This window comes from Echeneis naucrates, chromosome 3 (genome assembly GCF_900963305.1).
Source record: "Echeneis naucrates chromosome 3, fEcheNa1.1, whole genome shotgun sequence".
Classification (NCBI taxonomy): domain Eukaryota; kingdom Metazoa; phylum Chordata; class Actinopteri; order Carangiformes; family Echeneidae; genus Echeneis; species Echeneis naucrates.
This window is the reverse complement of record NC_042513.1, coordinates 9,956,645-9,971,009: the sequence shown is the minus strand read 5'-3', so window position 1 is coordinate 9,971,009 and position 14,365 is coordinate 9,956,645. Positions and strand designations below refer to the sequence as shown.

At 43.0% G+C, this 14,365-nt stretch overlaps 3 protein-coding genes across 3 annotated transcripts; 1 reads left to right on the top strand and 2 right to left on the bottom strand.

Annotated features, from left to right (window-relative positions):
• Positions 1-193: 193 nt before the first annotated feature.
• On the bottom strand, positions 194-2,740 carry mettl21e (methyltransferase like 21e). Its single transcript, XM_029498820.1, has 5 exons — positions 2,609-2,740; positions 1,218-1,357; positions 1,017-1,134; positions 819-916; positions 194-650 (listed from the first exon to the last, which is right to left on the bottom strand). The coding sequence occupies exons 1-5, from the start codon at positions 2,631-2,633 to the stop codon at positions 324-326; spliced, it is 708 nt and encodes a 235-aa protein (XP_029354680.1). The 5' UTR covers positions 2,634-2,740; the 3' UTR covers positions 194-323.
• Positions 2,741-3,176: 436 nt separating this feature from the next.
• ercc5 (excision repair cross-complementation group 5) lies at positions 3,177-9,918 on the bottom strand. The gene is made up of 15 exons (XM_029498042.1): positions 9,698-9,918; positions 9,024-9,199; positions 8,809-8,924; positions 8,498-8,605; positions 8,163-8,226; positions 7,842-7,985; positions 7,552-7,762; positions 6,466-7,440; positions 6,095-6,387; positions 5,550-5,669; positions 5,212-5,425; positions 4,622-4,766; positions 4,249-4,449; positions 4,068-4,152; positions 3,177-3,923 (listed from the first exon to the last, which is right to left on the bottom strand). Exons 1-15 carry the CDS (start codon positions 9,783-9,785, stop codon positions 3,408-3,410), a joined length of 3,456 nt encoding a protein of 1,151 aa, XP_029353902.1. The 5' UTR covers positions 9,786-9,918; the 3' UTR covers positions 3,177-3,407.
• Positions 9,919-10,228: 310 nt separating this feature from the next.
• blzf1 (basic leucine zipper nuclear factor 1) lies at positions 10,229-14,317 on the top strand. The gene is made up of 7 exons (XM_029498611.1): positions 10,229-10,447; positions 10,696-10,778; positions 11,079-11,539; positions 11,619-11,818; positions 11,946-12,074; positions 12,948-13,194; positions 13,291-14,317. Exons 1-7 carry the CDS (start codon positions 10,281-10,283, stop codon positions 13,474-13,476), a joined length of 1,473 nt encoding a protein of 490 aa, XP_029354471.1. The 5' UTR covers positions 10,229-10,280; the 3' UTR covers positions 13,477-14,317.
• The last annotated feature ends 48 nt before the right edge of the window (positions 14,318-14,365 follow it).

Sequence of the window (14,365 nt, the reverse complement as noted above, 5' to 3'; positions counted from 1 at the left end):
TTGTTAAAAAACAAATAATGAAATGCAAATCACTAGTCCTGAAATGTGACCGCTGTTAGTTTTAGAGGCTGTTATGTTGTTGTCATAAAGTTAAAGGTTAAAGGTATTTATTGAGTTTACTGAAATGTATCTTATAAACAATAAGAAATACATCAGTTAATACTATGAATAATACCATAACAATACGGAGAAACTATTTTGAACTATTGCTATTTTGTTCCAATATTGCTATCCAGGAAAACGCCTGAGGCAAGGCCATTTCCGACTGCGACCTAGCTCAGCAGTCACACTCTCACAGCAAAGTGCTGTGTCTGTGTCACAGCTCAGGCAGCAGCTTCTCCTTGCACTTTGGTCGTCTTGTCCTTCCTCCAGGCTCGGTACAGTTTTATGCTCAGGCTGGGGAGGTCGTACACTTCCTCCAGGTGGAAACGCTGCCGGAAGCGATCCACAAAACTGTTCTCCGGATCCAGGCGGAAACGCATGGCCCAAAGGATCTGTGTGTTTTCCTGACACAGGTGGTCAAAGGTGTCCATCAGCTCGTCCAGGTAAGGGTGGGCGTACACCACGTCAGCTGCCAGGATGAAGTCAAAACAATGTGTGGCACGTGGGAAACGCTGCTCCAACTCCTGACCCCAGATCAGCTCAGTGACCTACAATCAGAGACAAATTTCTCATATTTCTAAAAAGAACAAAACCAAAACACAGAGTTGCATATGTTGCTGGTGGTCATTTTGTCAACAGCAGCTTGCCTGGATTTTTAAAATCAATTGAATACATTACATTCATCAAGTCTGCAATTCTGAAATATAAAGGCCTACCAGAGGGGTGTACTTGCATCTGCCCTTGGTGTTGCGCATAACATTGTACTGGAGGTTCCCCAACACATCTGGGAGGTCAGTGGAGGTGACCTTTGCACCTGAGGAGAAACAGCTGAGTGTTAAAGGGAACAACATACAACACTGAGGTCAAAGCAACACAAGATGAATACAAGTTGGCTGAATTGTTCGTCACTGTACCTAACAGACTGGATACAATGGTGACGAGTCCAGTCCCAGCACCCAGCTCAATCACATTTTTATCAGCCAGGCTGTATTTGTCCCGGCTAGCCTCTAAGAAATGACACAGCACCATCGCCTATTGGGAGACACAAACTTGTAGTTTCACTGGCTGAAACTGAAAAACATCGACAGCAGATAAGCGTATGAAGTCGGCCGCACCGAGGGCCACAGTACAGCTCCATAAACATCAGTGGACTCTTTAATGCGGATCTCCTGATCAGAAAAGGTGTATCCTTCCCAGGCTGCTGGGCCAGTGACAGTGGGGAGGGAACGTCGAGCCATTATTGCGTTGGCAAGCTCTGCATTCACAGGAGAAAAGGCACGGTATCATAAAGTTAAAACATAATGTTACATTGAGTTTCGCAGCAGATATCTTGACACAGTAACAATGTACATTAGCTGTGATGTCATGTATTCAGCTCACTGGCATCATTCACTGATACTCTTAAATGGTATGAAGCTGTATTAATGTCATTAGATGTGCTTGAATTCTTCCTGCTGTGACAAGTCAGAATTCAATACGATGCTTCTCTGCTCTTATTGAAGAGGTGATGACTCACGTTTGCATGGATTTTCAAGGACAAAATTTCTAGTGATTGCAAATATTACTAGCGGCTAGCTCAGTCTCTTCCTATTTTTTATAATGACACAGAACTGCCCCTGCTTTCCTGCGTTTAATATTATATGTCATTAGGTATATGTTTATTTGCTATAGTATGTCTTATCTCAGAGCTCTTTGTCTTCCTGCATCATTTTCAGACACAAACTGCAGATATTTCTTTCTGCTTCAATTAAGTTGCCTTAATTGAGCGCTCAACTATATAGTACAGAGCAAAGACTGTCAATCTTCAACAAAAGGCAAGTGGCTCCAAGAGTTCACAAAGAGGGCTGTGGGCTAAATGAACAGAAACCTTTTCATCGGAGAGACGGAAGATGAAACTGTAAATTCCAAATATTGAATTTTGTGTTAAACCCTTTTTCAAATTTTTACCAGCTATGGTTTCAAAGTGACTCTAACAAAAATCTCTGCCAGGAAAAAAACCAAAAAACCAAAAAAAGCATGACATCATGAGGGCACTGCAGGGTATCTGTGCAGGTTTGCTGACGGATTATTTTCTTTCATATCACATTACAGTTAACATTTACTTCCCTGCTCTATAAATGAATCCCATTTTGGCCCATAATACTGCTTAGATCCCTTTGTGTTTGTCTGTAACATCACGCCAGTGTGTCAGTCTCCAGCTATGTGTCAGGGCAAAGGGCTACGCTCTGACACACAACTTCAGTTATGCAACTGTGGAGAGAAGGTCAGGGGATCCCACGGGGCAGAAACAGTGCAAAGATTCAATTATGTCCAAGTTTTTTGGCAATAAATGTACAGCTTTTGCATGTGTTGAAATATCTCATTAACAAGCAGCTAATTACAGGGAGTATCTGGCAAGTTCTGACTTTAGATTCATACTCAGCTGGTTTATGAGTTATAACTTAAGTTATAACTATGTTAACATGAAACACATACTTCATATTATGATCGTATTGATGATTCTCACCTTGGTTAGTCACAGAGTCCTCCATGGTTTTGGACTGTAGTCTTTATCTTAATGAGCCCAGGCAGAAAGAGGGCAACGATGCCCAAAGCAGAAAAGCTGCAGCAGTCAGCTAGCTGTCGTTCTTGCTTTATGATCCCAGATCCCTTTGGATTTAAGTCAGATCGAGGTCTTTAGCTGTCACCCTTGAAAGTTTTAAGTTACACACAAATACAGGCTTTCCTAACCTCTTGCTCACCCACCCCACATTTCTAGCTCTCCTTGGGTATGCCCCCCCCCCACACACCATGACATAAAACTGACTGACAGCAGCACCTGGACCACCATGCTGCTGAACTCGAAATGGAGTAATATATTTGAAATTAAAACAAAGAATGACCAATTTGACGAGCAAGCACTAGCAAATGTTGCTTAATCTTTTCATTTGGGCAAAAGTTTATATCGATGTGTATGTTGAATGCTGGGTATGCAGGAAGTAGGAAGAAACAGAATGCATGTGAAATACAACCTGAGAGAAATGTAAGTGTAAATGTAAGTATGTGGACTTACAAATATAAGCCAAAACAGCATCTTATATGAAAAAACTTTATGCAAAATATTGTCAATCCTCTCACAAATCTACCACCACAGAGGTAAAAAATACTTCCAGTCACATAAATAGTTCACAAAGTACACGTTCAATACTATGGGCAAAGCTCAATTCATAGCTCTGTATGACATGATGCATTTTCACCTTTTCATTATAAATATCAAACATGAAGGACATTATTTGGAAGTGTTGTGCAGTTCAGTTTTTCCGTCATTACTTCTTCCCTCTTCCTCTTCCTCTTCCTCTTCCTCGTGTGCTTTTCCCTCGCTGGCCTCGTCGGCTGCCTTCGAAGACGGATCGGGCTGTAACCATCGCAGCTTCGCCACCATCATCGCTGTCCGCTCCTGAACTGCTGCTGCAGCTCCTGACACTTTGAGGTAGACTCTTAGAGGGCTGAAGGTCGCCCTTCACTGAGGGAGACTCATGGCTCGTGCTGTTCATGTTCTTGAGAGATGTAATTGGAGTTTCAAAGGTCACCTGTGACCCCAGAAACCCCCCTCCTGCCACGGACCTTTCCTCCTCTTTCTCTCCTCCCGTCTTTGGATTCCTGTTTGCGCTCTTCCCTCTCTTCAATTTGACTGGGGAATGCTCTTCTTCTTCACTGTCCTCCTCTCCTCCCTCTCTCTCCTTTCTCTTCATGCAGGTAACCGCTCGCCGGAGACGCTGGCTTCGAATCATCTGCTTTTCCCGCTCCTCCATCCGGAAGAAGGAGTCGATCCGCAGCTGAGTCTAAACCCAAACAGTGAGAAATAACTTGTGAGATCAAAAGGCGCAATACATTCAAGAGACAGGGATGCTGACTGCACTAAAAAAAATATTAATTTCATTTTGTTTTTGTTTTCTGTTTTCTGCACTGGGATTTCTGTCAGATACCTGCTGAGAGTTGAGCTGCTTGATCACAGGCTGAAGAGTTTCCTCTGTCTTCCGACAGCTCCAGCCAAAGCGGTTCAGACAGAATGTAAAAAATCAGCTCAGGAAAATCACGTTGATGACAAACAAACAAACAAACAAACAAGCAAACAAACACACGCAGGCGCATGGACAGAAAGGATATTCTTTGATCATATCGAGTTGTGGAAGTCCCCAGCTGAAGGAACCATCTGATTGGTCCACAGCGGGTTGGAGGTACGCATGAGCCACTGCAGGGTTGGGGAACCCGGGCTGCAGCTTTAGGTCCCTCAGTTTCTTCTTCACCTTCGTGTGCCGAGGATTAGCTGTCAGGCGCTTTTTCTCCTGAGCCTCTGACCACCATTTACTGCAGGGGAAAAAACACTACAACGCCTTAGGAAACAGTAACCATCACCATATTTCTATAGTTGTATTTTATTTGTTTTATTGTACTGTTGCATTTCAGTTTGTTTTTAAAATTACATAAATAATCACGATGTAAACACTTCAACAACACTTCAAAAATAATAAATACAGACCTGAACTGTGTCAGTGGTTCCAACCCCGGTCCTGGGAACTCATTCAGAATTTCCATCCCAGTCACATATCCAACCCCTGGCACCCCCTCTGTGTAGTCACTTCCAAGCAGGTATGCAAGATTTATCAGTTTAGTCCTGTCAAGACCTGACAGAGGGAGTGAGGGGGAGAGAGCGAGAGAGACACTGGAATCAGATTCTGTTGCCAGATATGTGTAAACCTATAAGGAATCTGACTCCGGCGTTTCATTCCTGGGCACGTTAAGGGAAAGACAAATGAAAAATATATGCATACATATATACATTGACATTGGGAATATTTGCTGTGGAGACATGGACACAGAGATAGAGAGAGGGGGTGAAGCTTTCTGCAGTTTGTGTGGTCAGTTATCTGGCTGGCCTGTTACCCAACAATACTCACAGCTGTCGATGTGTGCGATACTGGATTTGCATATTCCAGTTACGAAGTATTAACTCAGCACTATTTCAACAGCCTGCTGTTTCAGCTGGATGCTAAAACACAGACGACTGAGAATAAAACTCACACACACACACACACACACACACACACAGAGTGGATGGTCAGTACTGACCCAGTTGGTTCTGCAAGTCATTGTATTGGTAGTGTTCCACATATTTGTTCTGGCTGAAGAAGTTTTTGTACACATGCCGGCCTCCGAACAGCCACACATCTGAGTCGTCTGTGATGGTCCCATTAGTCTGGTCAGCGCGGTCAAGGGCTGCGCACTGAGCCTCGGCCTCCATTGGCGCCACCAGGAAGGGCACGCCAAACAGACGTAGCAACTCCTGGTTATCACACAGGAAACAGTCACCTCTGGTTTTAACAAAACCCAGTTATCCGGTCCAGTGTTGTGCATCAGTATTTGCATGTCTGTAAGTTGATGATCATTTTAACATGTTTCCAGTTCACCTGGCTCTCCAGGTACATCTGTCCAGTGACTGTGTTGGCCATCCTTTCCTGCTGCTGTTTCTGTTCCCTTAGGTTGCTCTGCTCTACCTGTAGAGAGCTCTCCAGAGCCTCAAGCTCATCCTGCAGCACAACACACGCACAAACTCAAACACTAACAGCGGAATCAGTCCCTGGTTAATCTTCTGAAAAGCCGATCTGAACAATGCAGATGATCGTGTCACTTAAGACTTGTCTGCATTTCTGCCTTCCATGCTGCAGCCCCCTGCAACGGTAGCTAAATAGTAAGCAACAATTAACACTGGAGACTAAAAACAGGGAACTAATTTCTCCATTAGCTTGTTTTTCAATATATTTGTCTATGTCAGGTGATAAACAACAAGCAATTGAAGTAGATACATGTCAGAGCTATATTTATGGCAATTTAAAAGTGTTCTCTCTACATCAGCTAAATATTTGATTTCTAAAAATTATTGTAAGGCTGCAACTAATGATTTATTGATTTTAATGATATTTATCAAATCGTCGTTTTGTCCGACAAAACTAACCACATCCAAGTGTTCCCATTCATTGACTGTTGGAGCTGAAACAGACTCAGTCTCTGTTTCCTCCTTCAGGTCTTCCTCTTGGTTCTCGGTTCCGTGTCTCTCTATGTCGTGGTCTTCTTTGTCTAATTTCAGAGCAACAGCTGAAACCTCGGGCAAACCATCCTCTGGTTTTTCTTGGTTCTGTGTTCTGTCTCTGTGGATTTCAACTGGAGATCGCTTCTCTCTTGCTATTCTAGGAGACCCATCTGCATCCTGCTCTTTCGATTCTTCTTCTGAGACCTCGATGAAGCCTTCTGATGAAATACACAGCACAAGATTAACAATTTTTATTAACATCGACTTTTTAATATGATAAATGAGTGAGATCGTACCTTCTGACTCGCTCTCATCACTACCGTCTGACTTCACATCATCTCCACTTCTTTCCTCCAGACCTTCGATGGACTTGTTGCTCCTCTGAAATTCAGCCTCTGCAGATTTTCCACATTCATGAGCAAATGCTTTCATAGTTAATTTGTTTTGACCACAAGCAGCAGCAGCAGCAGCACCCTGTGGTTGAACCAGATCCCCTTCCTTTATGACCAGTCTGTGCACTGATTCTCTTCTTACCAGCTCTTCTTCTTTCTCTGTTTGCACTCCTCGTCCTGTCCTCATGTCCTCTGTCACCTCTCCTTTCTTTGGGTTTTCTTCTGACAGCTTCTTCCTCTCCTGAGGTTGTTGGAGCACCGCGAGGTGAAGAGCTTTATTTCTCTGACCAATTACCTCTTCCATCTCATCTTCATAACTGATATTAAACAAAATATCTTTTGCTCGTAGATTTTTAGAAGTTGAGTTTCCATTAAAGTTGGATTCTTGAAGCGGTAGCCACTTTGCATCATCAGGCTCGGCCTCTTCCTCTGAGCTGCTGATGACCACTTGTGGCGCAGGATGATGAGTATTCACCTGCAGCTCAGGGACTGAGCTATTTGTTGGAGTACTATGTTCAGCTGCGCCATCTTCCTCCTCAGCAAGAGCTTGCTGGATTGCCAGCAAAGTCTGTGGAGACACTCTTCCCCCATTCTTATCACGGTCCACTTTCTCTTCATCCGAGCTGTCGTTCATTGCTGCCTGGATTGCCCTGAGTGTACGAGGGGAGGGTGGTGAATTGTCACCTTCGGATGGTTTTGATGCTGATGGTTTGCACTCCTCTGAGGGGGGATCAAGCACATCTTCCTCTCCTTCACAAACAGGACGCCACAGGGGCTCTGGTCTGTCCCCAGCTCGTCTTTTGTAGCCTGACAAGAAGTTCCCAGACCAGGGCTGAGCTGCAGATAAGTTCTCAGAAGCAGTCTTGGTCTTTGTGAAGCCTGAGCATGAAAAGTGTGCAGTAGTGTGTAAAATATAATGCAGCCCGTTTTATAATATTGATACGTTGACACACACATATTTATATATGTATATTAGCAAGGATGACTCACCTTTAATAAGGATGTAGTGGGAATGGTCTTCTGAAACCAGTCGATGTGACTCTACACTGTGATTCTCCTGGTCACCATCTTTCTGGTACAGCTGTGGAGCGCTGCCGGCACTCTGTTGGCTCATCTCTTTCTCTACTTTCTCCAAACGCTGGTTCAGCTGGTTCCTCTGGAGCAAGCCGGCCAACTGGTACTGGGAAAAGTCTCCCGAAAGCTGTGGAGTGAGGAGGAATCAATATTAAAAAGAGTAGATGGGTGAGCATGTATGGTTTTGAATTGCGTGTGAACTCTACCTGTGGAGGTTTGTGGTACATGGTTCTGCGACGTTTGGAAAACTCTTTCATGTCTTTGAGTATCTCATGTTTCATTTCAGGAGGCAAACTGGCAAACTCCTCTGAGTTGATGTCCACTGAATTGGGATCTTCATAAAATTCTTCCTGTAATGTTGGGCAAAAGCTTCAAATGTCAATTATTAAAGAGGGCTTCATCAATAAAAAGGAGAGTTCATAAGGCCAGTCAATGTATTGTATTAAGTGTGGTGATTTTAAAAGAATATTTTAAGAATTATTTAGAGCTGGTGCTGACTAAATTCATGCTTGCATATATAATTTTACCTGATACATGTGACCATTTCCATTGTCCATTTCATCTGACTCTTTGTCATCCTCCTCTTCTGAACTGCAAATAGAGGGGAACACATGCTGAAAAAATACAGTATATTACATAAAACAGGGCATTTTTCTTCCCAGGAAAACAGTTATGGATAACTTGACACTGAGTTACTTTGCATGTGATTATTTGTGAGCTCTGTGAGGGGGAGGTGAATATAAAATTATATACAAAACATGTTATGCATAAAAAAAACATTTCTTTTCACAGAGCTCAATCCTTGGCTGTAAAAATCTGATAACACAAAATAACATATCCATGATAACTAGTGAAATGGAACCTGGATTTATTCTGCTCCTTCTCCTCTGCAGGCGGCAGGGCTGGTAGAATATACATGTCGTCCACCTCATTTCTTGTCACACTGGAGAGGCTGGGCAGAGGATCCTGGCTGTGGCAGGGAAGAAACAACAGGGATACTTCAGACAACATCAGTAAAACTAGAAAAGCTTTCTTAGGGGAGTAGGCATTAAGCTCAAGTTTGTTTTGTTTCTAAAACTATTGTTCTGGTATCATGTGGTGAGCGAATATAACCGCTTTTAACAGCTTTTTCTGAAGACTGATGTGCATTTGCCTGCCGTCATTGCCACTCACCTGCGGTCTCCAAGTGCAGCTTTGATAGCTTGCCTCTTTAAAAATGTTTTGAGGAGTTTCTCATTGGTCTGATTGGACTCTCGACTCAGTTCCTCCTTCCTTTGCCTCCTCAGAGCCTGCAGGAGAGCCACACTAACTTACAGTACACAAGGAATGGCCTGAATCTGTTCATACAGAGAACATTTGCATGGTTTTCCAGCATCTACTGCACCTACCAGAGTCTGCCTCTTCAGCAGCGGTGCATCCCCGTCAAACACAAAGACTGGCCGGATACGGAAGAAGAGGAGTTTACAGATGCGGTGGAAGAGAGTGAGGAGATGGGCGTTCTGGACACTGTTGCCATCACGATCTCTCACCCCCTTCACGGCCTGATTCAGCCATATGCTGATGTCTGGAAGTGTCTGGTTAAGGTTAATGCTGCAGCGAAGTAGAAGACTATAGCTACATCAATACATCTGACCACAACACATGTTGTTCCTTGTAATTATTTAGTGTTGGTATTAATGCGTCTATTCATTTTCACTGTGTCTGACCTCATAGGACATGACTTAGGGATCATCAATAAATTACAGTATGAATGAGAGTGCTTTTATGTTTGTTACAGAAAACAAAAATACACTTTTAAAAAGTAAACTTATTTGGTCTCATGTGCAAACACAATAATATTTTATTTATTTTCCATTATTGTTTTGCAGCATATTATGGACGTTTATTGCAGTTATCATGCAAAGTGACCCGGTGAATTAACTAAAGAAAATTCTACAGTGGCAAAATAGGACACACGTATTACCCTGGAAAATAACGCATCCTATTCAAACGCTTTCGTGTGATCTGATAAAAATATGTCCCTGTTTGACTGTTGTTTTGTGTGAGGTAGGGGTCAGGATACCAACTGCGAGGATCTTCCCCTCCAGAGTCTCCGGGTTGATGGGCTTCCCGGTGCTCTCAAGCAGCCTCCACAGCCCGTGCACCCCCATGACAACCGTAACACAACTGGAACACAACCCGCCAGGAAGACTGCAACTATCGGGGCCCGGAACACAGGAAAATGAGTGAAATGTGCTCGACTAAAGGGACAGATGTATTGAATCTGGTCTGAAACCACCGCAGCGGAAGAGAGCTGCGCTTTTCAACGTTGCAACCATGTTTTTAATCCGTAAAGGAAATTGAGTACGCGCGAAGGTTCCGGCTACTCGGATCGACACCAGCCGCCGCAAACACACATTTTTCTGAACAGAGATCTCAAAATTTTGTTCATGGCGTGTGAAGAGCGTGTGAAGAGCAAGAAACAGATTTATTGAGCAAGAGCAATACATCTGTTATTTCATTTGAACGATGGACATCACTTCGCTGGGTCAGTCTGTCAGGCTGACGGTGCTGCTGCCTACACAAAATATTTACATATTGGAGATGTTCGATGTTTTAGCAACTGAAAGCGTTTATAAATTCAGATCTCTACACGTGGCAGGACCATGTGTAGAGATCTGGCTGTTCAGTTTTGCCTGAGAGGCTCAGCTGAGGGAAGAAGAAACCCTCCTCCACTTCCTGGTCAACCGGCCAACTACATCCGGCGACAAAACAATCAACTAATTGTTGCTTCCAGCGACTCATCCGAGGCAGTTTCTACCAAACCTACCCGGTATGTTTCCTTACAGTTTGTCTGAATCCATGAAGGTCGCCAAAAGCGTCGCGTTCAAGTAATTTTCGGTTAAACTCGTTTAACGCGTTTAGCACATTAGCTAACGAGAGCTACAGTCACGGTGGTTAACATGGAGCTTTTGACTAGCGGCCTTCTTCTGTTCAAACACTACTACATTAAATGTAGTAAATAACGAGTGTAAAAAAAAAAAACACCCCAACAACTTTTCCCTTCGTTTGTCTCCACAGGTTGAAGGCTGACCGAGTTTCAGTGAATTTACAGGCTCGTTTCCAGCCGACACCACCTCCAACCATGACGGCTGCAGTGAGAGGTGAGAGCTGTTTATTTCAGCTCACAGTTCAGACGAAGGGCGTCTGTCTCCCTTACTGAATGTACTCTTATTTGTATTTTTATCTTTGTCTCATTACAAAAGAAAAATCATACATTTAACAAAAGGCAGCAGTAATTAGCCCTTGATTTGTGAGTGCACATAAAAAAAAAAAACATCTGGGCTCATCGATGTAAACAATTCCCGATGTTGTTTTAGGCATTTAGCTGTCTTCTTCTCAGTGGACTACTTTGGATACATTCAAGTGCAAAGTGTAAACATTGCCTGACTTGCTTCCTACAGATTCTGCTCGTGTGCCTGTCCGAGGTGCTGGAGATGGCATGGAGACTGAAAAACCAGCTGCCATCCTGGAGGCAAACACAAATACACTTCCTCCAGGTCCAACTACCATTCCCCTTCTTAAAGTGGCTAATCCGAAGCACAGCACAGAATCTTCCCACTCTGCTCCCCCTACTTCCCACCAGCCTCACGGGGTGCTTCACTTGGGCAAGGTGAGTCGAGAGGCCTGCACAGAGGTGGAAGCTGTAAGGATTGTCATCCCACGTGCCGCCATCAGCAGGAGCTGTCGTACAGGACCTACTGAGGAGAAAGGAGAGGCAGGGCAACAGGTTGAGGAGCAGGGCTCTCCCCCCCTGCCTCTGGCGGAGGACTGGAAAACCCAGCTGGAGAAGCTGCAGAACTCAGAGCGCAGGCTACTGCAGGACAAGGAAGGCCTATCTAATCAGCTCCGTGTGCAAACAGAGGCGAGGCGCAAAGACTGTTTCAAGATTCAAAACATTTCCTGGATGTTAGAAACTGGAAGTTAACCTTTCTTCTTTACAGGTGAACCGTGAGCTCAAGAAACTGTTAGTAGCATCAGTGGGTGATGACCTTCAGTACCATTTTGAGCGTGTGGCACGGGAGAAGAACCAGCTGATTCTGGAAAACGAAGCTCTTGGTCGGAATCTGACACACACCGCAGAGCAGCTGGAGCGAATGAGCATTCAATGTGACGTTTGGAGGAGCAAGTTCCTGGCTAGCCGGTATGTTATTGATGAAGTTGTTATTGGACAAATGAAGAAGATGGAAATGATTTTAAATGTTTTAGTTATTGCATGAATTTATGTGTAATGGCATAATTACACACTTATATGGATGTTGTCTCTTTAGTGTCATGGCAGAGGAGCTGACAAATGCCAGAGCAGCTCTGCAGAAACAGACCAGGGAGGCACAAGGAGCGATTCAGGACCTGCTGTTGGAAAGAGAAGGGTTCTCTCGAGACATGGTTCTCACTCACAGGTAGCAAAAGCAGATTAAATAATTACTAAATATAAAATTGTGACAGCCCAAACTTCACTTCCTGTGTGGGAGAGGCAACAGGAAGTGCACCCATTCACACCTGTGCTGTTTTCAGCTATATAAGATGAAGGATTAAGCCATTTTCTCTCTCTCACCCTGGGCATATGGGTTGTGGTTGGTTTGGGTTCTCCTGGTGCTAGCCTTTCATGTTTTGTTTTTCACACCTCACACAGACACGCATGCACACATGTCGTACATCACTGACCTACAGATTAACACTATTTGACTTGCCTTAGTTAATTTGAGAACTCTGCCAATAAATATTTGGCTTGAATTCATGTTGTCCTCTCCTCTTTGTCATTCCCTTGATTCGGGCTGTGACCAAGTGTCCTTTATTTTTATAGGTCAAATTTCTGATATCCTAAAATACTGGGCAACAAAGGGACATCTAAATTAACCTTAAATTCACTTGAACTGGATGTTAAGTGGCTGAGTATTCCCAAGAATGCAAGGCCACCATTTTAACACTAATGTTGCTGAGACTAAATCCTACACATTATACATTGATTTGCTGCTATCTATAATTTGCCATTTCAGTAGTCTCCAAATAAAGTTTATCTACAAATGAATTTGTTCCAGAGCAGTGAAAAATCATTTCGTCCTTTAAAATTAGTAATGCCTGTGACTGATTCCTTGTGGCCTTAAATTATCTAAGGGGCAGAGCCTCAATGCTGGGAGAAGTATGAAAACATTAAAGTCGCATAAACATTAAAATAATTTTTGTCAATTCGTTATGTTTATTAAAACAAAGATGACAACCCGCAGTCATCATTAAAGTGCTTGTGCTTACAATGCTTGCCTTTATGTTGTCAGATCTCTGGAGCAGCTCCTAGTGTCTCTGCAGTGGGGCAGACAGCAGACTTACTACCCCAGTGCGCAACCTCTGAGCACAAGAGAGCTGGTGGCAGCCAATCACAAGCTAGCAGGTGCGATAAATGCTCACCTTTTGGGTAACAACACCAGCAGCAGCAGCAGCAGTAGCCCCAGCAATGTGGTAAAGAGCAGTCGTGCAACAGCTGAACAACTCTGCAGCACACCGGCTGAGAAGATGGCTGAGAAGGTACGATTCCCTTATCTTTGTACAAAATTGACCATTTTCTTACACATTTCAGAAATTCCAGAGGTTCACAAATTTATTGTCTCTTTTTTGTCTTAGGTACTGAAGATTTTAGATCCAATTTCATGCTCAGAAAACAAAGGAGAACCCCCACTCAGTGACTCTCCCTCATCAAACTTTCTGAGCAATAAAAAAAGCATTGGCAGGTTTCACCCCTATACCCGTTACGAGAACATCACCTTTAACTGCTGCAAGTGCTGCACTGGAGACATCTTGGTTCTTTAGCAGTCAAAGAGCAGCAAAACATCTTTGTCTGACAGTGCAGCTTTATAGCTTATTTTGACTGGTCTGAACAGGTACAGTATTTGTGCCGATTCCTGATTATTGTAATTACACAATTCTAGGTTGAGCTTAAATTGTGTCAACCTGCTGCTTATTTGTCTGTCTTTAAGGAAATTTGCTTATTTATGTTCAGGAATCGTGATTTTATCTTGCATTTCACAGCCATTGCAATATAGTTCAACCATGGTCAGTGCTATTTATTCATGGGATGTTAGGTCAGGATGAGTCAGTGTTACATGGTGAACAGACACCATGAGGGTGGCTGCTTTTTCAAACTTCACCATTAATGTTATGTTTTTATGTCTTGTTTCCACTTGCCTTTATGGTGAGTCAGTGTGCACACAAAAGAGCTTTACAGAATATCATGTACAAATGTGACAAATGAGGTATGACTGTGTAGCCTGTTGTGAAATTTCCCCTCATCAAACTGCACCTAATGTGCAAAAGCTAAATTTAAAAAAAGTAAGCACCTTCTGCTGTACGTGACTTCGTTTAATCAGTGTGATGGTGCTGTCATGTTTTGAAACACTGTATCTGGAGGTTATTTGATTTCATATTCATTATGAGTAATGTTTTTTATAATTATTAAAAGAAATGTGGAATTTCTTTTTGCATCAAAATACACTACTATGAAATGACAATTGATTGCACGTGTTTTTTTAAATTTTCTAAAACCAAGTTCTAAAATATTTTTGGTTTATTTAATCTGTACAAGAAGTGATGGCGTAATTTACTAGTTAAAGTGTATAAAAGATATTTATACATCATTTGAAAATCTGATCAAAATAAAGACCAAAGTAGTTTCTATCTTTTTTTAAAATGTATCTTGTCT

Excerpts from the sequence above, each read along its gene's own strand:
- mettl21e (XM_029498820.1), bottom strand. The coding sequence starts at position 2,633 with ATGGAGGACTCTGTGACTAACCAAG. Across the intron at positions 917-1,016 it reads CATTGTATCCAGTCTGTTAG|GTGCAAAGGTCACCTCCACT; the intron begins GTACAGTGACGA and ends GTTTCTCCTCAG. Across the intron at positions 651-818 it reads GATGCAAGTACACCCCTCTG|GTCACTGAGCTGATCTGGGG; the intron begins GTAGGCCTTTAT and ends CTCTGATTGTAG.
- ercc5 (XM_029498042.1), bottom strand. The coding sequence starts at position 9,785 with ATGGGGGTGCACGGGCTGTGGAGGCTGCTTGAGAGCACCGGGAAGCCC. Across the intron at positions 7,986-8,162 it reads GAAATGGTCACATGTATCAG|GAAGAATTTTATGAAGATCC; the intron begins GTAAAATTATAT and ends CCAACATTACAG. Across the intron at positions 6,388-6,465 it reads TGATGAGAGCGAGTCAGAAG|AAGGCTTCATCGAGGTCTCA; the intron begins GTACGATCTCAC and ends GTATTTCATCAG.
- blzf1 (XM_029498611.1), top strand. The coding sequence starts at position 10,281 with ATGTGTAGAGATCTGGCTGTTCAGTTTTGCCTGAGAGGCTCAGCTGAG. Across the intron at positions 10,779-11,078 it reads CATGACGGCTGCAGTGAGAG|ATTCTGCTCGTGTGCCTGTC; the intron begins GTGAGAGCTGTT and ends TGCTTCCTACAG. Across the intron at positions 13,195-13,290 it reads CTGAGAAGATGGCTGAGAAG|GTACTGAAGATTTTAGATCC; the intron begins GTACGATTCCCT and ends TTTTTGTCTTAG.